Source organism: Semicossyphus pulcher, unplaced genomic scaffold (genome assembly GCF_022749685.1).
Source record: "Semicossyphus pulcher isolate SPU_LCO1_2020_fin unplaced genomic scaffold, fSemPul1.0.p SCAF_5, whole genome shotgun sequence".
NCBI classification, from domain to species: Eukaryota; Metazoa; Chordata; class Actinopteri; order Labriformes; family Labridae; genus Semicossyphus; species Semicossyphus pulcher.
In genome coordinates, this window is record NW_027211726.1 from 22377884 (window position 1) to 22405156 (window position 27273).

The 27273-nt window shown below is 42.5% G+C and overlaps 1 protein-coding gene and 1 long non-coding RNA gene across 3 annotated transcripts in view; one reads left to right on the top strand and one right to left on the bottom strand.

Moving 5' to 3' along the window:
* The window catches only part of fam49al (family with sequence similarity 49 member A, like), a 35097-nt gene extending 11892 nt beyond the window's left edge, over positions 1 to 23205 (bottom strand). Inside the window, exons 1-3 of one of the 2 annotated variants that reach the window (XM_069680872.1) lie at positions 22850 to 23205; positions 6841 to 8455; positions 3343 to 3422 (exon numbers count right to left, since the gene is read on the bottom strand). In XM_069680872.1, coding sequence (XP_069536973.1) covers positions 3343 to 3415 — 73 coding nt within the window. In that variant the 5' untranslated portion in view covers positions 3416 to 3422; positions 6841 to 8455; positions 22850 to 23205. Of the gene's footprint in view, positions 1 to 3342; positions 3423 to 4457; positions 4538 to 6840; positions 8456 to 22849 lie in introns of both variants that reach the window. The other variant, XM_069680873.1, reaches the window with a different exon arrangement.
* The window catches only part of LOC138608315 (uncharacterized), a 35123-nt gene continuing 19543 nt past the window's right edge, over positions 11694 to 27273 (top strand). The window contains exons 1-2 of the long non-coding RNA XR_011309430.1: positions 11694 to 11912; positions 27106 to 27240. This is a non-coding gene — a long non-coding RNA (uncharacterized lncRNA). The remainder of the gene's footprint in view (positions 11913 to 27105; positions 27241 to 27273) is intronic.

Sequence of the window (27273 nt, forward strand, 5' to 3'; positions counted from 1 at the left end):
GGAGGGAAAGAGGAGGACAGGGAGAGAGAGAGAGAGGGGGGAGTGGGAAGTGAAAATGTGATGTAAGGTACGGGTAGTGATGAAAATATTGAGGGGAGGTGGACAAACAGAGGGAAGGAAAGATGGAGGAGAGGGTCAGGAAGATGGGAGGGAAGAGGAGAGAAGGAGGTTAGTGATGAAGGAAGAGCTGAAAATGTTAAATCCTAGCAGGCCAGATGAAAACCTGAGATAACTAAGGACTCTTCACGTAACTGCAGTGAAAACTACTGCAGCAATTCTCATCTAAGGTCAAAATCTGGCCAGTGAATGATCCAATTTACCCACCATAGCATTAAAACAAGAGACCTGCTGGCCACGCTCTGTCACACAGTGAGGTTTGTGTGGTCACCCAATAGAGACAGGAAGATGACACGTTAGTTTCACTTCAGGGAATTACTGGATGGGGATGTTTCAACTGATAGTTTAACATTTTGATGGTCCCTAGCTGCCATAAAAGCGCCTGGATTGCAACACTTGGACATTTCCAACTCCTGAGCTGTAATCATCTGAAGAACTGTTCATCCAGCGGAGATTTATACTGCCCTGGATAGGTGTAATTGTCCCATCAGATTGATGTAATAGTCGTATCCATCTTTTTCTCACTTTCTTTCCCCCCTCCGTGTCTATGAATGGATAGAGACATTATTTTTCGCCCCTGAGGTTTAATTGTGAGAAATGTTAAAACAAACAAGCAGCAGCAGGGAGGACAAACCTCTGGGCATGCTCGCTTTTTCTCTGTCTGCGTTTTTCACACATAAACACGGAGCAGCACACACATACTGTAAACTCAGTGTTTTTGCCGCAGGGCGCCTCCCAGTCACAGTTCTGCTTTGTTTGCCCATGTGGCGTGCTGCATGCATACAGCAGGGATTAAGTGTTTGAGGGACACTATTTAGAACAAGTTCTCTTGAGTCATTGTGTTTGGCTATCTGTTTTTAAAGCTACCCAGCTCGGTGTGACTCAGGTATAAAGTGAGGGGAGCAGTATGCCCAGCAAGCTTTTTACATGAAGTAGCACCGCTGATTATTTTTGCACCCTGAGGCATTACCTCCCTGCAGAGAAATAGTAATCATGGAATATTTGCTAACCTAGGTGCACTCTGGCTGCCATAATAAGCACAGCAAGCGTGGCTATTTTAGTGATGGCTTCTCGCTAATGAGCTCCTGCATTCCTCCATAACAAAAACATATTTCAGTACTAGTTAGCAATTTAATGGGCATTGCATATGCTCATGGCATTAAAGGAATTGTTTGCTTCCTTGCCAAACAACATGAGAAGATAGATACCATTTAATATTTATGCTAAATAGAAAGCCTTGAGCTGAGAGACAGTTAGCGTATCTTAGGTTAGCACAAGACTAGACGCAGGGGAAACCAGGTAGCAGGCTATATTTTCAAAGGTTCTTTCCTCTTACAGTGCCTGAATGGTTTTATGAAGGTTTAAGTACTGGATTTAAAAAAAAAATAAGAGCAGTGACATTGTGTTATCGATTAAAAAATCACATATAACACGTGTGGGAACTTTAGAGGTGCTTGAAGGTTGGTTTTGCGATCTTAGGACAGAGCCAAGCTGTTTCCAGTTTTTATGCTATGCTGGGCTAAGCTACCTGATTCCTGTCTGTTGCTTCAAAAGTCTTTAAAACCGTGAAAATAGAAAGAAAGTGAATAATGTCCCAAAAGTCCTTAAAGGAACCTGGGTTTCTTTCATTTAGCATATTTAGGGAACATTTTTAATTGTATTTTTGGGCACGATGACCAACCGATAATTCCAAGTGTGTGTTTAACTGTGAGATGGAAACCTCAAATTAGAAATCATCCACACTTTATTTGTCATCAGATTTGCTCCGTATCCTCCAAAGTCTTTAACACGGTATAATGATTAGCATTAAGCCATAAATCGCTTTATAAGAGCTCAGTATGGAGTTTAAACCAAACGTTGAGCCGTGTGACAGAGGTGACTGTGTCTCTGGGTTGAGAAGGAGAGCTCACAGATGGCACGGGGGGTGGGATGGGGGGGGGCACGTGTCTGAAGCTGTAATGCTCGAGTATTACTCATTCCACTTGCTTTTGAAGTAAAGTGAATCACAGGCATAATAAATGAAAGGTAAATTCAACTCGTTTGACAGCTGATGTCTCTTGCCAGCAGTGAGCTCTCCCACTTCATATATACAGAGACTAAAGGAGGAGGAGGAAGCAGCCGTTAAAGGGAAAGAGTGGATGAGGAAGGGCAGAAAATGTTGGGATACACTGCAAAATATCTCCATCTTAACAAATTATTTACTCCCATAATCAGCGTTAAATCTCGTATAGTGACCATTTTTGTTGCCAAAGATATTTTCTTTCAAGTTCAGGGTAGGCTATATGATAAAAAGTCTCAAGGAAAACCCTCTTATTGGTTTGGATTTTTAGCTAGCAGCATGGCTTTATGTTGCTAAAAAGCAAATGTTAGCAAGCATGCTAAGAACCTAAACTATAATGAGTAGCATGGTAAACATTGCTGTATATCTGCTACATCAGCATGCTAGCTTAATTGCTGTGCGCATGTTAGCATGTTGACCTTTAGCCTTTAGCCCTACAAAAACAGCCCCGAACGTGGCTTTAGACTTAACCATGCCGGCATGATGTTTTACTTGTTTTAAGAAACTACAGAAGATTTTGACACTGAGAATAAAAATAAATGACTTGTTAAGATGGACATTTCCCCATTGTAAGGTTTAGAAATACTGACTGGGAGAAAAGGGGGGACAGAGGTGGTTTATTTCCAGCCTCTTTCACAATCATTCTCTCTTTCTTTCACTTTCTTTTACACACATTATTTAGTGCAAACACACACACAAACACAGATAAGTCAGACACACAATAGGGGATGAGGAGATGAAGAGGTGGAGGGATGACGATAGACGTTTTGTTAGCCGTCATCATCCCTGAGCAACAGACTCCCACACAGGACTGGCATCCTCTGTTTACTTCTCCTCAGTTTTTGTAGCTCGGAAGCCGAGATCAAAGCATTATTGTTGTCATTTTGTTACCACGTCACCATGCTATTGTGCATCTGTCTGCCTCTAATAAGATGTGGTGTGTGTGAATAAGACCCTTTAGAAAGAAGCCAAATGACTTTCAAATGCCAGTCCCTGGAGCAGAAATCAAAAGATAAAGAGGAGGGCGAGGAGAGGAGCGGAGGAGGGGAAAAGGGCTAAATAAGGACGTAAAGATGGTCAGCTAAGATTGATGGAATGAGGAAAACAAAGCAAAGGCAACAAAGAGAAAGGGATAACTCAAAAAAATAAGAAGCGGATGGTCTCACGTTCAAAGTCAAGGAAAACTATTGGGCCATGCTCAAGTTCGGCGCAAGCCAGCACTTTCAGGAGGTTTCCCATGAGCCCCCTGGAACAGAAAGAGGGGAGAAGTCTGTGGGTGATGAGGGGATGGGTGTCGGGGTTGTGCGCTTGTACTTGTGTGTATGTGTGTGTGAGTTGCATGTGTGTGAAGGTGGAAGTGTGTCACGGCGGGGGGGGGGCTGGGTGAGAGGGGGTTGTAGGGATGGCATGGTGGAAGAATGTCCTGGGTGAAGCATGGCAACATGGACACAGAGCTTCTTTAATCCCACTCCTGTGCTGTTAGTGATAGTTTGATTCAAAAAGGAGAAGTAACTCATTATGTGTCACTTAATATCTATTCACAGAATTCCATGTAAGAATATTTAAATATAAGAATTTGTTCCTCAATTTCTGGCAAAAGTCTTAAAAAAATATAGGGGATTACATTTGTACCAAAAAGTACAGGGACAAATAGCAGAGGAAGCAAATACAGAAAATTACCAAATAAGCATTGTATTTGAATGCCTCATTTATGGTTTTATGTTAACCCTTTAATGACAACTCTGTGATAGTGGCACATTTAGTTATCGGTTGAGCACTATTGTACATATTTGTATATAATATGTAACATGTATAATAGTATTCAGAACAAAATTGAACACATTATCAAGAATATTAATAATAGATTGCATAGATTTTATAGAATATATCAGCTAAAACTGAAAAGTTATTTGAGGACTGTGTTGTATAAGATGTATCAGCACAAATGAACTCTGAAAATGTAGCTGGTTTTGATTCATACAGATGCTTGTTTGCCTGACTGTCATAACCTACGCACTATTTATTTATACCCACCCTGTTTATACCATCATTGAACAGAACAGCTTTTAGCATCAGAGAGCCCTGAGAGTGGGACTAGAGAGCGTCTGATAATGACAAACCACACCCACAACAACACTCCATCACACCACCAACAACTCAGCAGCTCAAATCCAAACATACAGTACCTCCCCCCTGACCCCACCCGGCGACCTTTGCTCCACACATGTGCACTCACATTTCAAGCACACAGACACGTGCACACACCCCGGCGCTCACTTACTTTCAAAGTCCAGGAAAAAATGTGGACAGTTCTCTAAATCCTTGCCAAGGACCTTAATGAGGTTCCCCATGGCTGGCGACCTGGACAGGAGGAAACGACAAAATACATACAGTACGCAGAACCTGGCAACCTGCATGAAAACACACAGCATGCACATGGAGAACACAGCAGGTTGAGAGCGTTTTATATTTTTTTACCCATCTGCACATTTCTAATTACCCGTGTTCTTCCTCTCCTCCTCCATCCTTCTGTCTAAGCAATACGTCCAAAGCAAAGTCCGACATCCCCCTCATAAATGACACTGATCACAGTTTGCATCCCGTACACTGCGCCTGCTGTATTCGATTAGACCGAGGCCTAAATCCAGTAGTGAATCATTTAGCTCACTCATTGGGAGTCACTATAGCTGAGCAGTGGTTATAATCCATTTACATTACTATAGTAACCTAATAAAAGGCTGCAATGCACAGGCTACTTTCTCCTAATGCCCTTCATGTACAGCAGTCCATGGATACTTTATGACAAGCTCTTTAGACTTCATACCCAAAGGCCAGATGCCAGCGCTTTATGAAGCCAATGATGCAGGCTTTATGAGATTATGCTGTAGGTCAGACAGCCACGTGTGTATGTTCATATGCAGCACCAGACTAAACAACATATGTCAGGTGTTTTAGAACATACTGTAAGACCATGATAGTGGTACCGCCTCTCTAACATTAATCGCTGTGGAGCCAAAACAAAACAGGGTTAAACCACACAACTGGGGTTTTATCCGATACCAAGGCTCCTTTCATTCTACTCTTCTCTAATGGCTGAATCAGAAGTATGTTAAAACGTATCAGGACAGCGTTAAGTGGTAAATTACTGGGATATTTTGCCAACACAGTGTGTGTGTGTGTGAGGGGAAGAAGGTTATCATTCATATATGAACACAACAGCAGCAGAGGAGTAAGGGCTGTGTGCATTAACAGGATCATATGCTGGGAATTACGTAACATGAGATGGATCTATTTATTGTCTGGCTCTTAATGATGCTATCCATACAGGACTCAGTAGTTTATTCTTAGTATTGACCCACGCTACAGCTAGCTTAAACTGACAGAACTTTGTTTAAATTTTGTACTCAGAAAGTTCACAAAGATACCAAATATGTTATGCATAAGAAAATCTAGATTTATTAAATTTAACTGATGGGTCTAAGGTTTGAATATTTCTCTCATTGTAGACACCGTATAGCTTCTATTAGAGCTGGAACAATCGCATTCAAAATATATAGATGTCACATTGTCAGAGAGCGTGAAATAAAAACCTTACAGCAACTTAAAGAGGAAATTTAAGGGATCATGGAGGGAGGGCATTGAGAGGCCACATGTGGACAGTGTATATGTAGCATAAAAAAGACACTTAAATACAAAAACCCAGTGGAATCATTCAAAAATGATTCTCAGCTGTGCAAGTATGAAAGCCTCTTCTCGATCATAGAGGGACTTTGGTAGCAGAATGTCTGCAGCTGCCAAGTTTCACTTCCTCTGCCGTACCCTCTGTGTTTATGTGCTATGTTAGCACGCAGCGGAGGCCGATCAGTTTCTCCCCTGCAAGACTAATTTATGGCCGGCATTAGCATGTTTATGAGATGCCACCGTGCTGCAAAAAAACAGGCCCGTTGTTTTTACTGTTACTCAGCAAGAACGGGTGTTGCAATGCAGCACTCAGGTACAAAAAGAGAGGGATGGAATTACACGATACAGCGATTTCTCTCCCTGATGAGTTCTTTTTCTACAGTATCGTATGTTTACTCTGCCTACAACATCTACAGGGAGGCTGAGGAAGAGAGCTTTTTGCTGAGTCACTGCTGGAACCTGTGAGCATCAGCCCAAACGTGTAAAACGCCTCCTGTCTCCTCTTGACTTTTAGACCACCTGCTCCAAGATAGCAGGACGCTATGAATAAATGAATAACAGATTCATAGCTTCAGCCTGACAAGGTGATTGCAAAGACGAAGTCAAGCTGAGTTTCAGATCGCAGCCTCGTATAAAGCAATGAAAGCTTTCTGACATGTAAAATAGGTGAGTGTGTGTGGGTGTGTTTGAGGTAGCCGCACGCCGGCCACAAACACACACACGATAACACACATACACGAGTCTGGAGCAGCATGTGGTCCATCCAGAGAGCAGCGCTCGGCTGATGGTTGCCAGGATACTGTTGGCCTGGTGATATCGTCTGCTCGTCTCAGCAGAAGATGTGGAAAAAAACGCAGCCACTTTGCTCACACACTGGGACAGTCGCTTACAACAGTGATCTGATGCATTAATCTTTAAATTCACCTTCACACCTTAGAACAATCTAGAAGTGAACCCACAGCTTCTCACACCTCTCGTCTTACCCTCTTTTCCTACGAGTATACGCCTCTTCCTTGTTCTGAAGCGTTTAGTTTCTCTGTCTTCCTCTTGTCTTCGTCCTCCCTGCTTTGTTAAATCGTTGCTGTGAGTAAATCCCAGGTTAGCACGGCTCAGGGCGATGGCTGCAGTTCCCCGCGGCACTGGTCTGTTTTTCTGATGTAAACTTCTGCTCTCGCTCTTTCTCCCTCTGCCTCTCTCTGCGTATCTCTGTCCACTTCACACTTCTCTTTTTCAGACATCTATTTAAAGGCCCTGTGGTTTTCTGTATTTGATCAGCGCTCTACATGCTACTCTTTGTTTTCTTTTAAGCGGTGTGTAGAAGAAGACACCCCTCTGCGTGAGGATGTTGGTATAAAGAACATAAGATATGTTGATGTTATTCACATTGCTGTCTTTTTCCTCTGGCACTGCCCTCCTTATGTGGGTCTTTATCTTTACAATAGGAAATTAGAAAAAAACTCTTTCTTTCTATTCGGTTCTGACGTCAGAATGGGTTCCTCAAAAAATATCCCCTCTGGCTCTCTTCTCTGCCTCACTTCTCTATTTCACCACTCTGCAGCACTCTCCCGGATCCTTCGGCCTTGTCTTGTCACAGCTCATCTCTGTCACGGTGCCATTCAGTCTCACTGGTGGCCCTTAGGTGAAAACAAATCTAAGTGGCAGAATGGGAATGGAGCAAACGCACGTTTACTTTTAAACTGCTGTACATAATGTACATTACAAAAAGCCATTGGATGTGTCATAGGCATACTGCTGAACATTAAGACATGGCATTCAGTGAATTAGGAAGTGTGTTTGGTGGCTACTGGTTTCAGTTTCCCTTACACGCAAACACACACACAATGTTTGCAGTCAGCCAGTGTGAAAGTGGAGCAAAGTGCTTCTCTTATGCAACTGTGCAGCACACAGCTCTCATCTGTAGTCCGGCAAGAGAAACCAAACCGAGGGGCTCCTTGACTCTTAATAAAGACACGACTCGGCTCCCACATGGCGTCTGAAAAGCAAACCTGGTCAAGACTGGAAGCCAAGCAGCAAAGCGAGGCCTCCCAGCTTCCTTTCAGCTCCCACTGAAAGATTCCTCCTGTTACAGCCCAGGAGCTTCATCTGTGTGGATTTAGTGAGCACAGAAACAGCTCTGCTCGACTCTGCCAAGTCTAACCTATTAACTCACCAATAATACCATCTGAACCCCCTTTCTCCATCTGTGTGTCTTTCTCTCTGCATCGTACTGCAATGATCTCTCTTTCTGTCGCACACTGGCTGACTGGGTATTCAGTGGCCTGTGAATCAAACCCATTCAGCAGCTGTACTGTATACAGCGGATGCAAATACTCTCCCAGCTATCATCCTTCCTCTCTGCCCATCAACGTTTCTTTTTACCCTGAACTGTCCGTCCGTTTCCCCCCTCTCCATCCCGCCCATATGGTGTTTCTCTGCCGTGTCCTTATTTTGAGCTTTTTTTTCTTGTTTTTCTCTACATTTTTCCACTCCTCATTTTTCATTCCTACCTTCGCTTGTGTTTATCCCTCTGTAACACTTCACTGCATCAACCAGGGCTTGTCAGCTCCACACAGTGGTTACAGCATCAGCACCCACCACCTGACAAGGAGAAAGACAGATAGACACGTAGAGAGGGAAATTAACATAAAATTCAACATCACATACCGTACAATGTCGGGAAAAGCAAGAATGTGTAAGACTTGTTTTTGGATTGAAGAAGCATGGAATAGTAAGGGCAAAGAAAACCATGAAACAGCCACAAAGGCTGAAATGATAAAAGAGGAAACATTTTGTGCTAGCTTGCCTTCACTAGCCTTGGTAAGGATATTTTAGCAAGCTAGCTTTGAAGGGAGACATTTTGATACATATTTTAACATTTTATCTATGTCAGGAAAAGCAAAAATGTCTCAGGCCCTTTTTTGGGCGGTTGAAACAAAAGAAGACTAAAAAATTAGGTGCTAGCTTGTGTTCACTAGCCTTGTAGGTCAGGATATTTTAGCTAGCTAGCTAGCATTTTTATACATATATTAACAGGCTAGTTTATCTACAATGTCAGGAAAAGCAAGACTGTCTAAGACTTATTTTGGGATTGAAGAAGCTTGGAGTAGCAAGGGCAAAGAAAACCATAAAATAGCCACAAAGGCTGAAACAATAATAGAGCAATCATTTTTGTGCTAGCTTGTCTTCACTAGCCTTGTAGGTCAGGATATTTTAGCTAGCTAGCTTTGCAGGGATGTCTTTATACACCTTAACATGCTACTTCATCTAAACATGTTATATGACTAAATCTTATACCTTCAATAACTTTTTCATTAATTGTATGCCCACTTTAGAACAGCAGAAACAAGCTTTGGCCACAACACTAGCAGATTATCCATAAAGTGGGCATGTTAGCTTACAGTTCCCTAGTCACACATGTAGCACATACAGAGCAACATTAGCAGCCATTGGAAGTTCTGTTCATGTCAAAGCATTTGCATTGAAAACTACACTATTAGAGAGTGGTAAGAATGAACAAAACAATAAAAATAAACCAAAACAACAGTTCAGTCTCTTTGGTGGCACGAAAACTGGGCTAAAACAAGCTAAAGAGCTCAGAAGCGCAAAGAGTCTGCTGAGTCAGGTGGTAATTTTCTGTGGGTTTGTTATAAGCTAACCCTTTCATGTTATTTAGTCTATGATTTGTTTCTGTCATAAGGAAAATGTATTGTAGACACTGTAAGACTCCCATGCTTTAAGCAATTATGTTTACAGCAGTTAAACTCAGTTTTAATCACATTAAGAATCAAAAGATGCATAGCTTTAATCCAAAATGATTAGTACTACTTTTCCTAAAGCTAATTCGGCTAATCTGTAAACCTGGAAGTTGCTATTTATTTTTTCCACATTTCAATATTGGACTAAGCTTAAAGTTTAAAGCTTATCTCATTTATTTGGCATCTATCACTACAGCTTTGTCGTACCCGCTGACTGGTGAAACTATTAACACAACTGCTGCCGCCCTTGCATCATCGACTCTTATCAGGAGAGAGTGCAGACAGAAGAGAGGCGGGGGCCTTTGAAGAATAGTTGCCAGGGAAACACAGCCTCTTATTCTCATGGCAACACACAGTTGGGTACTGTTCAGTGTTATCAATTAGGTGGATTGGATGAACAAATGGATGGATGGATGAAAAGACTGTACTCTCCTTAATCTCAGGAGTGGGTCGGACACCAAAGCATTGACGTTCCTACATGTGAGGGTTGTAAACTACACCGTCCACCTCTTAAATTACATGTCCTCTACCTTTCATTGGGGCTCTTATTTTGACTGTGTGTTCCCTTCAAGTAAATTGCCTAATGCTTATTGATCTCGCCTCTCAGCGAAAGGTCAGAGGTCAAGTATCGTACAGGAAGCTGAGGTCAAGAGAGGTGACGACTTGAACTAAGACACTGAGGTCAATGCGTTTGGACAAAGTTAAGGTAAATTACGCCTTTTAAATGATATACCCGAGTCTGCCTTTTCTTAGTAGGGCCTTCTAACCCCTGACCTTACCACCTGGCGAGAGACACTCACTAACTCTCTCACTTTCAAACCACAGGAAAGTAGTTGTTCAAGTAAAAGAGTATCAATAATGAAATAAGAGCTCACTAATGGATTTATCCGATCACAGTGAGAGCAGACACATAATTTTACTCCAGCTTTCAGACAGCGACTACACATTTTGATGTAGTGCTGTTTTTAATTCTGCTAATTGTTGAGTGCTTTGGTTTGCTGTTTTAGCTCTTTGCCACCTGTTTGTTTTCTCTGCTTCATCTGAACTAAACTCAAACCTCAATTTCCACCCCCGTACTCCTTAAATTAAGTTGATATATTAGAATACACTTCCATCTAAACAGAATGCTTATTAATATAGAAGAAATGGTCTTTTTGATGCTTATATGAAGGCATAAATTCAGTTAATGTGTGAATAAAGTGTTAATATTACATTTTTTGATTGAAGTATTTCAAGTCCAAACTAATCAATTGATTCCCGGAAGTCTTGTATTGCTTCTGCCACTTGCCATCATAAATCAGCGTCATCCTAATCAAATATCAGACTACTCTGCAGTCTCCAGAGGGCAGACATTGAAGGAGAGGTCTAGACATTTAGAGCGACAGTCTTTAAATAAAGTTGCTTTTTCCGCAACTTCAGCTCCAATAAGTCCCTCAGAGAGAGATGGTGAAAGAGTCGAAGGGTCTGAGAGGAAGGAGAGAAGAAAGCGAGAGATCACAAAGTCATTGTACGCAGACATCTGTGTCCAAAGTACTCAGCTCATTTTAGTTCTGCTCACTGAACAGGGCCTTCTCTAAAAAAAAACTCACTGGTGATTATTCTTTTTCTCCTCTCTCATTCTCTTTCAATGTGTCTCAACCTTTCGCCCACTCTCGACACACCCCTCTCTCCACCCCCTGTTCGCTCCATGCCCCTCTTTTATGCCGCCGCTCATTCACTCATCTTCTCACCGCACACCCTTTTGACCCCTTACTCTGTCCGCGTCTCTTTTATATCCTCCCTCTATCGTCTCCTCCTTTGTTCTCAGCTTTTTCTCCCTAAAGGTAGAGATAAGTGCAGGAGGCTGTGGTTAAATCACCAGCTCATATGTGTGAGTGGAGAGGGAGAACGGGAAAATGAAGAGGCAGAGTGAGCTAAACACCCACATAAACTCATGTAACTGTTGTGTTGTGAGCGTTTTAAGGCCGACATACAGTCCATTATATAATGTACATGCTTAGTATGCTGTGCATCGCTGGCAGGATGGGAGGAACATCATCTGCGATTGAGCATTTACCAGAGGTCAGCTTGTGGGAGGAGAGGGGAAGAGAGGAGAGAAGTGGGAAGGCTAGTAGAGGAAAGTAGAGGAAAGGAAAGAGACAAAGGATAAGAAGGAAGGAAGACGCTGAGAGAAGAGAGGAAAGAAGGGATACGAGAAGGAAAGGAAAGAAGAGGATCTGAAAGAAGGGATAAGAAAAGAAGAGAGGAAAAGAAAGACAAAAAGAGGCTATGGGAGGAGAGGAAAAGAGGGATACGAAAAGGTAAGAAGAAGCTATAAGAGGGTAGGAAGGAAAAGGACAAAAGAGTTAATGAAAGTAGGAGAAAGGAGGGATAAGAAAAGGAAAGAAAAGAAGAGTCTATGTAAGGAGAGGAAATGAGGGTGAGGACAAGGAAAGGAAAGAGGAGGCTATGGGAGGAGATGAAGGAGATATGCATTGACTAAGAGCTAGTTTCTGCCATATAATGGGAGGTGGCAGTGTCAGACCCAGCTAGACCACCGCTAAAGATTGACCAACGATGCAATGCTAGCCAATTTGCCTCAGGCCTACACACACACACACACACACACACACACACACACACACACACACACACACACTGACACACATTTACACACAATTGTAGATACTGCCGTCCTTCGCTGAGGTGATGAGGAAAGGAGAATAAAAGGGGAGAGTGGCTGAGCGTGAGAGTGAAGGATGGAGCGCCAGAGAGCAAAAGAGAGATGGAAATGGAAGGAGGAGGTTAGGATTCTTCAGCATCACCCCTCCCCCTTCACCCTCTCTCTCTCTCTCCCCAACACACACACACACACACATACACACACATGCACTGGCTGACTCTGAGTCCAGAGCAGCGCACAGCGCCTCATAAAAGGGCGATTGCAAATGAGCATTGAGAGTCTGTGCAGCGAGGCTGACAAAGAAAAAGGGGAGGATAGAGAGAGAGACATTGGAGAGAGAGAGAGAGAGAGCATGGCACGTTTAAGCTGTACTCAAATCTGTCTTCATTGTGTAACGTGCTTCAGTGTGATCATTTTTTGATTGAAATAAAGAACTGGGGCAGCAACTGAGGGATCTGAAGGCTTATATGCTCAGAGGTGGATAAAAATGAGCTCTGATGTCTCTATTGTGGAGATATTAGTCGGTTTATATGCATTAAGTGTATTTGCTCTTCTAACATATACAGTATCTTGTTTATCAAAGTGTCTAAGAGGAGACGTTCTTGGTAATATAACTCATATTCAGTGCTCTCTTTCTTGACTCCCCCACACAGATTAATATATGCCTTATATTTAATGTAGCCATTAATATTTGAGCACCAGATTTCGGCTCAGGGGCGTTTTGAATCTTGGAAAAGCAGAGTTGGAGAAAAATACAGCCTTGAATGCATTTTTAAGAGCTGCTTCCTCTCTGAGCTTCGGCTGTCGGAGGAGGGACGGGTGCAGCTCTTATCTTTATTTGTGATGTGGGATGCCAATTAGCTGCTATCAAAGCCAGCGCTATAGGCTGTTAGGGGTCTGCACACACTGGCATGGGGGCTCTTGTGTGTACGTGCATACATGTGTGTGTTACTGTTATTGCTGGGACTATTGTTGCGCACCCCCTTTCCTCGTCCTTCCCTGACCCCCTGCTATCTGTAAACAAAGACAGAAGAGATATACGTCTGTGCTGCAGACACTCATTGTCTCTGATGGACTGCTTACACACTCTTTAATATGGGTCAGCGCGGCGTGTGTATCAGCGTGTGTTTAAGGTAAATTCATTGGGATGAAAATTTAATTTAATAGAGTTGAATTTATTGTAATACAATTGAAATTGTGTGTGTGTGTGTGTGTGTGATGTGCAGATGCCTGTGTGTACATTATATTTGTGTCTGCATATTCACCAAAAATTTTATTGACTTGGTTTGCATTGTGCCGCTTTTTATTATTCAAAAGATGTGGGGTTTCTGTGTGTGTGTGTGTGTGTGTGTGTGTGTGTGTGTGTGTGTGTGTGTGTGTGTTTGTGTTTGTGTGTAAGTGTGTAAGAGTGTGTGAATGTTTTTGTGAGCGAGAGTTAAACAGAGAGCGAGTGACAAGGACTACTATAAAACAGAACATAAAAGCAGTTTGAACTCCCGGGCGTCTCACTGTCTTGTTATTCTCCTTCAACTCTCCTTCACTCCTTCACGTCATTCATTGTCCGTCTGTCTCCCTTTCTTTGTGTCTGTCTGCCTCCCTGTTCCTTTTTTATTGCTTGCATTTATCTCAGCTACTGATGTCGTCTTTAATACAATACTTCTTAGCAGGTTTTGAGACTGTAGTTCCAGCACAGTGGAAAAGTAAAGCAGAAGACAAAAATGCATACTGAAATGCTTGCTCTGCTGTTGCATGCTATTTTATCACAAGTCACAGAGGAAAAGAGCAAAGTAAGTATCCAGGTATTAAAAAAAGTTTCCTTAAAGAACCTTAAAGTAACCTTAAAATTCATAGCCTTTGAATTACTTTCCAGGTTTGGGTTAGGTTTGTTGTTTTGATCATAGCTGACTATCCCTTAGTGGAAATACAACCAATCAAATCACAGCTTTGTAGGTGGGATAAAGAATGTGTCATCTTCCTTAAGCACCAAAAAATTGGTGGCTCTAAAATTAAGTGGCAACATGCATTACTAAGGCCAACGCAGCTGTACACATTTGTAAGTTAAAGTAATAATTCTGAGGATTTTCATGTAAACAAATGTCTGTTTAGTCACTATCTATCGCCGAATGAGGTAATGCAATGGTGATTGAGCCTATGGCCCACTGATGACAGCCTTTGCATTTGCAGTATATAGTATTATTATGGACTGGGTGACCATCACCCAGCAGTGGTTGGTCTGCCAGAGAGGGTAGGCAGAGCTAAACAGCTGTTTTTCCGGTCTCTGCAAGTGTTACGGCCCCCATCCCTCAGTCTAAAAAAGGAAAGTGACCACCAGCGAGGAAAATCATGAGTTAAAACCGGAGCCAACCGTGAACGTCACACTGTCTGGATATCTGAGAAATGTGCTCCCGCAATTACCGCTTATTGCCCTAGGTGCCGCCAAAGAGAACGAAACTGAGATCAGCGAGATCATCCTATCCCTTATTGGTAAAACAACCAATGGAATCAGGGCTTTGTGGGTGGGATAAAGAATGAGTGGCATCACCTTCCCTTATTGCACAGAAGTGGTGACTGAAAAAGTAAGTGCAACGTGCATGACTAAGGCCGACTGAAACTATACAAATCTGATAGTTAACTTGAAGGATTTTCAGCTGTTAATTCTCATAGGTCTTTGGTGTGAAAAATATTAGCTTAACTGCAAGTAGCAACCAATATTGCAGCTTGCATGCTAACTATGTTAACCCTAACAGCTAATGTGAAAAAACCAAAGTATAAATACAAAGTCAAAACGGCTCTCAATGAAGTAGAGTCATTTTATTTTGTAGATAAGGGGGTATAACAGCATCCTGTGAAGTGTGGTGTGTATGTAGCACATACTGTCCACTACTACTATGTGGTGCAGAATTGGGACACAGCGTGTGTCTCATCCCTCCTGCAGCATATGACCAGAGAGAATGAATGAATGTGGTAACCTCTGACCTCAGCTTGACCTAGAATCTATTTTCAGCTCTGTGTGCTGAAGTCGCCCACCCTCTCCATACCAGGAAGAGCCAGCGTGTCCTTGACGGAAGCGATGCTCCATCACACTGTGCTGCAGTGTGTCTCACATGGCAAAGGATGCAGTGTTGCTCTACTCTCTGTCCCACTGGGAGGGGCAGAATAGCAGCAGCAGCTCTCAAATATAGGAAATTGGCTGCCATGTAAGGTATGGATTCGGGCTGACACGGAGAAAAAAGTAATTGATGGAACAGGATGAGAAGGAAGGAAAAAAAAAAAAGGTGGACTGGGACGTGTTGGTGGATCCCCGGTGTGAAAGTTTGACATCTTGGCTGGTTTTCTGGTTTATTTCTGTCCAGTGATCTATTTTTACCTCACACTCCCATCAGCTCTTTGCTGTTTGACGCAAAAAAAGATAGATACAGTAGATAAACCCTCACTAACTCAAGTTAACTAATTAGTGAGCATGTGTGTGTGTGCGTGTGTGTTCATGTGAAAAAATCTTAGTGTAAAGTCTCACAAGCCTGATCAAACATTGAACACAAGCGTGGTTGCCAGCATCCCGACGTGTCCATGACAGATCTGGCATACATGTTAACAATCACACACAGAGAGAGAGAGAGAAAACTAGAGCATCATACAAATTCCCTAGATCTATATATAAGAAGTAGACATAGCCACCCTGGGCAGCACCGTGGTGGTTCAATGGGTACTCCAGCTTCCTCCTAAAGCCGAAATTCATAAAGCTCAGGGAAATTGGCAACTCGAAAATGCCTGTATGTTTTAATGTGAGTGTGAATGGTGGCCTTTTCAGGATGTACACTGCTCCTTGCCTCATATCTGTATAATAGTGGAAGTAGCCACTTACCTAGTTTACTTGTGGACTACTTTTTGGAAGCCTCAAGTTTAAAATTTTGGCCTTCTTGTTATCGTTTTTTTGGAGCCAGAAGTGACCATATTTAGGCAAGAGTACAGCTACTAAAGTTCAGTGACCGCAATTAGCTGAGATGACACCATAGACTGTTCAAAACGCTGGATGACAGCTCCCTATAAGTGAAGCCAAAGCATATAGAGCGCCCCCTGCTGACTGGCTGCAATATAGGTCATAAAGCCAGCCTCCTCCATGTTAACAGATGGGACATGAGTCAAACTATAAAATCAAAATACTTGTCAAATACATTTTTCTCAAACATGGTTTCCATCATATAGTTATTATCATGCTGATTACATTATGCTGTCAAAAGGATGATTGACAGCTCTGTTTGACAAATACAGCTCCTGCAGCCAATCTGTTCTGTTTTACCAGAGTACAGGAGGAACAGTAAGAGGAAACGTAACTAAAACTACAGTCACTACATTCATTGAAGTTTCTATATCTGTGAATGTCTGCCAACACATGAACACATGAAGAAGGCGTGCGGGATGCCGCTCGATCTCTACTGCCCAACACTGGCTCCAGATGACATCATCATCGCAAGAAAGCAGCGCCTATCAGAGGGGCTATTTTGGCTTCAATTTCATACAATGAGAGCGGATGGAGATGCGTTGTCCATCTATATATACAGTCGTTGGGTGACACCTAGAACACAGCTAGACAGCCACCCCCTTAAATATCTACTTTCAGCCTTATTATAATTAAAACAGGTGCTTTCTCAATAAAATGAAACCCCTGTACATTTGCCAGAGGTTAAGCCAGCTGTCTTTTATGTCTGTATTTAAAAGAAACTGTCTCACTTTGGCTTTGAGGATGAGTAGTTTAATCGATATGTTTGGCAAATGTAAATCTTAGTGTTGGCTACTGTTGCTGGAGTTCAAACTTTGCTTTCAGAGTATTGTTTTTACCAGAGCTTGAGCCGCAGGCCTGTTGTGCCTGGTTACAGTTGCTAAACTATGAGTACAGAATCACTGTGCCAGCTGTGAACGGACAGCCAGCTGGAGAGAAGAGGCAGAGATATCAGAGAGTCAATGATCAGCAGCTCAAACACACTCCCCATCATGACTTGAACAAAAAATCCCCTTTTCATTCATCTCAGATAGGTAGAGTTTGCCTCTCATGTAAGTGTATTAATCGTGAGGCTCGAGAAATACCCTTAATATAAGCTGGGGCCTCTACTGAGATACCATGGCTAAGTAGATTTGCCTCTTCACTTTTTACACACTTTGCAGCAGTTTCACTTCCTGTTCTCATGCTTTGCTCTATTTAGCCTCCAATTGGCCTAAATCGCCTTCACCTACAAACTGTATTGGGCATATTGACCTCAAATATGACCAGAGGGCGGCATTTGGGCTGTTCATTGACATTAGTGGATAGCAATTGATCTGATCAACGGACAACAGGCCATATCGAGTAGGAAGTCCTCAGAGAGCAGATCTGAAGTAATCTGATCACATCCAGAGAGTCATCATTTACTCTTACATCGCTATAAAAAGACAGAGTTAGACAAGACGAGTCACGTCTGGTTAGGAGTTGACTCACAGAGGCAGGAGAGGATTCACTGTGGCCCATGTTCTTGTCTTGCTGGATGTTATATCACGCATTTCAGAGAGTTTCAGAAGGACACGCATAACAAGGATGTTAACAGATTTTAATAAGACTTTCCAGTGGTGCCATCCTACATTTAGAGTTAAGTAATGTGATCTACGAGTTATCAGATCCCGGCTCCCTTGTCATAGGAAATTAAATCTCACTTTCTCCACATCTATTTTCTCACTTATTCACTGCTTTATAGATTTTTTATAATAAAATAGTCCAACATGCATAACTTGTTGGGAAACTTTTTGATGAGTCTTAGTCATTTTAAAATAATTGAATGGAGAATCAGAGAGAAACTTGAAATTAGCCTTATTCCAGCTGGACTAGTACCTCTAAAAATTTGTAACTGTAGCACACTGTTTTATGTGATCTTAATCCAGTGCAGTTCTGTACACAGAGGTTATGTGACAATATTACTGTGGAAGGTTTGTTTTTCGTTGTTCTCTCTGTGCCTTTTTTCTGCCTCTGCTGGTCGGAAATTTCACAGGAAGGTTTTTACACCATTTGGGCGCAAACTCAGGAGACTCATCTCACTGCACAGCATGGAGACCACTTTACAAAAAGAACAAGCTCAAATCCATCAGAGGAGCAAAATCTCGATGGATGATTTAATGGATGATGGCAGCTGGCAGTGAGGAACATTTTTCTATCTTTCAACATGCTCAGAAATGATTATGTGGTAGCCTATTAACAGTAATGTACGAAGCAAATGAGTCCTTGACATCATATCTAGGGGATAATGTTGGTTAATTTTGGCAGAATATCGACAAATGCCTCGCACAAAACACAGACTTGCAGGAGGTTGTTATTCTACATTACATGAATATGAAGCTAGAGTCAGCAGGGTGCTAGCTTAGCATAAATACTTGATGTAGAAGGAAACAGTCAGTCTGACACTGTCCAAAAGAAACAGAGCTTACCTAGCAGCAACTCAAATCTCACTCATTAACACATTATATATATTTTATGTTTGTAAAAAGCTGCAACCAGCGGAAACTGCAGTAAGTTACTGTTACAGACAAATACCTAGTACACATTAGCATGCTCTAAAACCAAGTGTTGTTCTTACACTTGTTTTTGTAAAGATTAAACAATGGAGATATTACTTTTTAGTTATTAAGTATAAGAGGTTCTTGTAGCCTGAGCCAGGTTAGCTGTTGCCCCCCCTTTTTTAGAGGCTTTATGCTAAGCTAAACCAATTAGCTGCTAACTTCACGAGGTAAACAAGGGTTTACCTGGTGAAAGAGAGAATGCGCATTTCCTGTAATGCTGCATTATTTTGCATTGTTTAAATAAATTGATTTTAAAACTTTCTGCATCAGCAGCACCTCCAGTTTCTCTTTTGTCTTCCGCTCGCAGAGTATACTGACTATACTTCTGAGTGCTGTATCTGGACCCTCCCTCACCAACCTGCCCCTCTTTAACAGGATCATCTCTGATCTGAGGAGTAATCCCCGACTTCTGACAGTACTGGCTTAAAATCCATAAGATTACCAGGTGGAGGCCGGATCACAACTCAAATTCCAAACTTACAGCTACAGAACTCGTCTGATCCAACCTCTGAACTCCAGCGAAAACAAAAGGAACATCAAAAGCGTGAAGGCTCAAGTGACAGATGTTTGAATGACAGATGTGACTGCTTGGCAGATGGGTAGACCAGCCAACGAGATTAGGTGGTTTTACAATGTGGATTGTCGGGCATTTTTGAGGAAATCAGTCAGACAGACACATGGACAAACATATGGATGATGTTGTTTTTTAATTAAAGGATTCAACGCAACATGGATCCATCCACCTGTTTGTGGAGTCCTAATTCCTCACTGGAAGTGAAACTGATTAGCTTTATGAGCCATAATCCACCATTAAATCATTGTTGCTCTTTTAATGAGGGTATGTACAAGAATCAGGACATACTTTCTCTAAATGAAATCACACATAATGAGATTTTTAAGTAAAATATTTGTGTCTTGCGTCTCAGGATTTAATATGCTCTTTCCATTGCCTTATTTGTATCTATTCAGTGTCGAAATGTTTTCACACATCCCCTCCCAGGCGTGAACTGTGACATTTTACAGTAGCTGCACACATTTCCGTGTCATGTCACTCATCTGCCTTTTTCATACACTGTCAGTTTGGGTTGTGCTGCGACCTCGGCCATGTCTCGTTCAGTGGCGGCTGGAGATCATTATACATCATTACACCTGATGGGCTGTGCTGGCAGTGATTCCAAGGTGATAAATACTGAGAAAGCTGCAAACAAGACAAACATCACCCATCCTCACCTCCCTTTTCCCTTTTTTCCTCTTTTTTTTTCATTCTTTCTAACCTTACATGCCCCCATCCTGTATTCCCAGTCCCTTAACGTGCAGTACTGCAGCTCAGTGTCATCATGGGAAATGTTGTGTAGCTCTGAACTCAGGGTAATTGCAATGATAACACGAATGTTTAGCCCCTTTTACTGTATACATTATTGAGGAGAAAATACTGACTACATAATGGGATGTACAATAAGAGTAATATAAAGAGAGCTTCCTTTAACATGACACCCCCAACCCCCATTCCCGTCTTCCGCCCTGTCAAACCTGATAATCCTGACACATGCAAAGGCTTCCTAATAAGATGCTGCAGCTCATATGAACACAGGAAATAGGACACTATGACACACGGAGCATTAATCCTCTGCAAGACAGCAGGACGCAACGATTGTGCAGCGCTGGAAGACATGGCCACATGCTGCCAACACCATTTTGTATAGTGAGGCTTTTGACAGGATGAGGGTAAAGGAAGTGACAGGATGTACAGAGGTGATGGAGACTGTAGGGAGGAAATATACACAGAGGGGACAAATGAATGAGTTAATCGACAGAGAGAATGCACGAGGAGAGATACTGACGGACAGGAAAAAGAGAGGGAGGGAGGAGAAGGCGGGCACGAGACAAAGAGTGACAGCGAAGGAGCGAGCGGAGAGGAGGAAATGCAGACGGGCATGTTTCCATGGGCGCTCAGGAAAGATTTGGGGTGAGGGAATCTTGCATCATCGCAGCCGGCCAATGGGAAGGCTCGGTTAAAATGTTCAAAGGGAGTGTCCTAGCAACAGCGGAGTAAATACCACAGGAGCGACCATTCCATCATAGACTGAAAAAACACTCACACACACATAGACACACACACGCTGATTAACATACTTGTGTGCATAGGGCTAGCACATGTTAGCTGGTTCAGTGCACCTTGCTGTTTATTCATTCATGTAAATGGATTTTAATCTGCATATTTTGATTCATGACTGTACAGCTGAAAACCTGTGTATTAGTCAGTGTAAGTATAGGCATGGGAGTCATAAATTATAACCAGCATTAAACATACTGTTTGTTTTCTTTATAAATAGATACAAGTAGAAATTCTATCTGATCGGTATCACTTGAGATGATTGTGTACATATATGTAAAATATGTAGAGACATATTTACAGTTTTCAAGAAAGCGTACAATTTGGCAGTTTTTACTGTGTGTTGATACATGTAAATATGTGTATATATAACCTATATAAACCTGTATAGATATGTGCATATATACACTTACATGTTAATAAGTGCAAATGGATAGACATACCTGCATAATATGTGTGATTTATATTGGAGCAACATAAGATACTGACACTGCAACATGACCTCATTTAAACCAAATTATCTATTATTAAGTTACTGTGTTTGTGTGCGTGTGCGCGCGTGTCATAAAAGTCAACATGGCAGTACATCATCATTTAATCTACTCACGCGGATTATAAACAGAGTCAGTAGATTACAGAGGGATAGACAGGGAGCAGATCTTTCAATTACACACCTCTCCCGTCCGTTTCTCCCTCTCTCCACCCGCCCAAACACTCTCAAACACACACACACACACACACACTACTTCATCATGCTCTCTCTATCCACCTTCATATTTATCCATCACTCCATCCACAACATCCCTCTCTCACTCCTTCTCCTCCTGCCCACACAAAGACCTGCAGAGTCACACGGCAGCTCAGTGGGCAGCTTCACCATCTCTGCTCCCTCTCTCCATCTAACAACCTCGTCTACACCCTTTCTCTACAGCGGTATTTTTTGTGTCTCATTTGAAGGAACGAAACCCTCCTTAAAGAAGCCCTCATTCATTCTTCCCTCCATTCAGTTTTTTCCTCCTTCCCTCCTCCCTGTTTTCCACTCCAGTCGCATGCACCCACCCCTTCTGATCAGCATCAGTGCAATCAGGGGGCTTTTGTTTTTAGCAGAGACGTCTTAGCAGAGGCACACACACACACACCTCTAACACCTTCATCTCTGTTTAAAACGGAGCTCCTCAAACAATTCCCAATATAAAGCGTGTGTAATATGGAGCTGAAAAGGAGAGGAGGGGTTCTTGACATGCAATTTAGCCACATTGTTCACTGAACACTCCAGTGCATCAGTGTGATATATGATGCATGTGCTGTGATGGTTCTAGGTCACATATGTCCTGTGACCAAACCATCATCCATCACTAAAAAACATACACACACAGCAGACTCTGTATTCTCTGGATGCATTCCTGCTAATACACAGAGGAGGAATACATCTCTGCTGAGGTGTGTGTGTGTATGTGTGTGAGAGTGTGTCAGTGACCGTGCCGCTCTGGCTAAGCACTGCAGTGAAAGAGGACAAGCCCCAGTTGACCAGCCCCACGGGGTTTGATGTGGTCGGGCCAAATTCAATGCTCCCTCCCTGCCCCCGGGATCCTGACCCACGCTAGTCCTCCACATCCAGTCCCTCCACCCACAAGCACCCACGATCACTCTCCCACAGCCCCATCCTCTAAAAACAAGCTTCAGTGAGCCACTATCCTCAGTCTGGAGTCTAACCCACATCCATCCTCCCATCCTCAGCCTCCTCCTCCAGCTCGCAGCCTCTCCTTTAGGTGCAGGGTGGGACTGTAAGGCCCCTTCCCATCATCGCAGCTAAGCGGATGTAGCGATGCTGTGAGATAAAAAAAAAAAAAGACGTAGAGAAAGAAAGAAGAGGCTCAGCTTACCGGCTGGGCGTGCAGGAGGGGAGGATGATGCCTCTGACTCTGCTTCTTCTTCTTCTTCTTCTTCCCTTCTCTCTGGACCGAGGTGAAACACAGACGGATGCAGGGAACAAAAGAGATGGAGAAAAAAAGAGAACAAATACAGACACCAGGAGCCGGTGGCTAGTGGGAGAATGAAGCGAGAGGAAAGACGAGAGGATGCTTTAAAAAAGAGAGGGAGAAGTCCTTGTGCTGCTTTTCTATCTTCCTTGGAGAGACTCCTTTATCCTTGTGAGCCAGAGGGCTGTGGATTCACCTAAACACTGAGCACACGCACTGCCTCACGCCACGCAGCCCTCCCTCTCACTCTCTCTCACTCTCTCTCTCTTTCTGCACTAAAGACAGCAGCTGTCGGTCTATGAGAAATAGAACGCTGTGTCCCCCCTCCCTCTCGCCTTCTCCTCCTACCTCGCTCACAAAGACCCCCGCCACACACATACACACACACACACATCCAGCATGTCCTCACAACACCCTCCCCCCCCTTTGACTAACATCTCCCACTAGCCTTCTGGCAATGAGAGGAGGGGGCCCGACTCTGTGTGTGTGTGTGGTGCAGAGTTGTATTGTGTTTGACATTGTTTCAGCAGCAGAGTGACTTTTTCTGTCCACACGGTGTGAAAGTGAATCATGGTGAGTAAGGATGTGCAGCAGTGTATTTTTGCACACTGTGTGGGTGATTGCCGAGCATCACTTGCTACTGTGCTGCAGAGGGAAAGGAAACGCACATTATTTGTGGTTAAAGGCAGTGTGAGAGAGAGGCTGTTTATATTTACTGTAAGTCTGAACAGCACAGAGCAGATATGAGAATAAGCGAGCTGGCGTTTATAAAATAATCACTATAACAGGTTCAGTAACTACTAGTGTCCATGTCATTCAGTTAGAGGTATGGTGACACACTACCGTTTGGACTCTTACTTCAGGGTCGCAGCAATACGAGGGCATGGCTAAATGAGCCGTGTCTAACTTGTCACTGTGTGTACATTTGAGTGTGTGTGCGTGGGGGTACAGAGTGTCTATTGTCTGGTGGTCTTGTACTCAGACCAGTGCTTATGGCAGCCCACCCGGGGGAACTGGAACAGCATAAAAGAGCTAAAGACCAAATGCGGCCGTGCAATGTTCAACCACAGTTTGTTTGGCTGCCAAATTTAGGGCAGAATCAGGTTAGCAGGACCTGGTGCCCTTTTATAATCAGGTTACATGAGGCCAGCTTATGAACTCTTCCCACTGTGGCCGTTATGAATATTTCAACAGGTTGTTGGATCAAATGATCACAAGAAGACATGTGAAGATTAAACGCTTACAGATGCAACTAGACTCAAAATTGCTTCAGAAATAGCTTTGCCTCTTGTTCACTTCAATTGGAACACCAGTTTGAGCTTTTACACAGAGTTCATTCGTGCTTAACTGAGGTATGGAAAGTCCAAAGAAAGGTTTTCATGTTGGCCACTGCAATACAAATGTATCCAGCATGGAGGTGTGTCCATCATGGCTCTATTTGAGTACAAGTAAGAACAAATTGGCAGCAATGTAGCCTTGGTTGGTTATGTGGGAATATAAGTGGGTAAAACTGCTTAATCTGCTTAAAATGGTTTGCTATAGCATGGCAGCTAATTATACCACAAGCATAGCTGTTGTTACTGGTTAGCTAGAACTTCCAACCTCACTCATATAGTGCTAATATCATTAATAATCTCAAACTTTTTCATTTAAATAAATGTCTGTTAAGCCATTATCTATCACCAAATGAGGTAACACAATGGTGATTGAGCCAGTGGCCCACTGACGAAAGCCTTTGCATTTGCAGTATTACAGTGTCTGTGGCGACATTCGCAGAAAAAATCACAAGCTGTGCCCAGTTAGTGACACGCTTTCCATCACCCAGCAGTGGTTGGTCTGCCAGAGAGGGTAAGCAGAGCTAAGTGGCTGCACTTCCGGTTTCTGCAAGCATTGCGAGTACTAAACTAAACTAAACGTAACTTCAAAAATATGTGAAAATCAAAAAAAAAAGAAACAAATTCAATGCTCAGATGAAGGCAAACAGTCTAAAAACATAAGTGACCATCAGCGAGGAAAATCAAGAGTGAGAACCATGACAAAGGGAGCCAGCCATAGACATCTGGTTAAATTGGGAAGTGTGCTCCAAGGAGTGCCAATTAAGCTAGTGGGTGGTGCTCAAGAGAGCGAAATTGAATCATACACATTTTTTTCATAAAAAGGTAATATGGACTGTTCTCGCTTTGGATCCAGTGGCTGCAAAAAAGCATAATTAACTGTTGATAAGCGCATAGTTTATTGCTAATTACTGCATAATAAAGTATGTATTAATCTTAATAAAGCAAATGTAAAGCTTAGTAAAGACTCAACAATGGCATAATAGGCATAAAAGTGAGTAAGACACAATGAATGAGTTTGTAATGCTATTATAAGCAATTAAAAGAGGCATAAGGCAGGTAACGCTTGTAAGCTGTCTATAAATTGTTTTTGTGCTTATGCTTATGCTTTGTGCTTATAAATGTCTTATAATCTAATTATTTATGCTTATATAGTCTTACTAATGTATATCTAATGTTAATAAGCATCTTATATGGACTTATAAGGGTCTTATTACCTGTTAACTAATGTTTATTACAGGGACCATAATATCCAAAATGAACTTTTTCATTACTTATGTTCAGATGTAACTAAGCTTTACATATGCTGTTAATAGTCTGAAAAAAGCTGCACACAGGCTCTATGCTGTCTGCCATCTAAATAAAAACCAGAGGAAGAGTTTAATGTCTAACAATAAATACGGCTCTTCCTGTTTTTGTGGCGGCGTCTGAGAAGTGGATCTTCTGACTGCTACTTTCACATCGCCAGACATTTTCCGACATTGCTAAACAGACTTCAAACAGACGGCTTGTAATCACATGGTTTTGTTGTTCACCTCAGCTTCCCTGTGATAATACATTATTAACTTCGCAGATATGATCTAGCAGCATTGCACAGAGAAGTATGCAGAATTCATTAAATATGGTCTATGTTATAGTGAGAAAAGAACATATAGGTTCAGTACAGCTCAGCCACTGCACACATACACATTTAAGCATTTTGGTCTCCAGGCTCTCGTTCAATGAAAGTCTGAGTAGACTCTGTGTACCAGAATGCACCTGTGCCATGTGTAGTCCATAGCAGAGAAAGTGATTTAAGTGTTGCTGCAGTGGTCGACACCCTCCTGTTAGCTGACAACTGGACTCCCCAGAGATGAAGGAAAGGTAAATGATAATGAAGGCAAAGGAAGAATAGAAAGAAGTGAGCACTTCATTTTGTAGTGGAAGGAGAGAAGTGTATGAGATTTTTATTCAACACACGCTGGGACAAGAGTTTCTTTACACAGGGATATCTGATGAGGCAGGGGAAGAGAAGTCTATGAAGTCTCCTTTTAATGGTGCGTACCTCAGAGTGTCGTGAGGCAGTATTTCTTTACTGTATCTGGCTCCCCAAGTCTGTAATGAGCATCCCACCACAGAGAAAACCAATGTTTTAAAACAGACAGAAAATCTCAAATATCACCTGTTGAAAGCTACGTGTGCCCCCCACAATCTGTCTTGTCTTACGTCACTCGGGAAAGACTCTTGTCTAAATGAGTCAGTGGGAGAGTATTTGCACCCATCTGTTGGGTGAATAGGTGCTGCTGCAGGTCCTGAGGATATATCCTGAAATTTGAGTCTTTGGCAGCTCACTAATGGTAGCATCTGTTGTTTTTTGGTGCACAGCAGTTTCAACATGATGGCCTGAGCTGTCTGCAGGGCGTTTCACACATGAATATGTGACCAAACTGAGTCACCAATCCAACCTGTTTAGCCTTTCTAATTTCATTTTTTTTTAAATGACTACAACATACACTGACATCATGTTTTAACTCGGTGGCTCAGAATCTGAAAGGCTTTCAAGCAATCACAGCATCAGCACCCCTAATGACTCAAATATTCACGGGACCAGATGTTCTCTTTGAGTTTCGCCTGTTGTCTGAGAGTAAACACAAGCTTTGATGTGAGGCCTTGTATTGAACCCTCCTGACCAGCTGAACTCCGGCCAACAGATCAGATGTTCACATCTCACCACACCGTGAAACTCACACCAGTGTCTTTTTGTGATTCTGTGTGTATGTGTGTGTGTGTGTTTTTGTGTGTGTGTGTGTGTGTGTGTGTGTGTGTGTGTGTGTGTGTGTGCCACAGCAGATAATGCAGACCCCGACTGAGACACATGATCATCACCTGATCTGGATGCATTGTTCTGAAAGACAGCGGCTCTGCAGTGAAGGAGACCAAAATGAATAAATAACTGGTATCCAAGGATACTGAGGGAGGATGGTGAGTAAGTGAATTTGCATAAGCTGCTAGGGA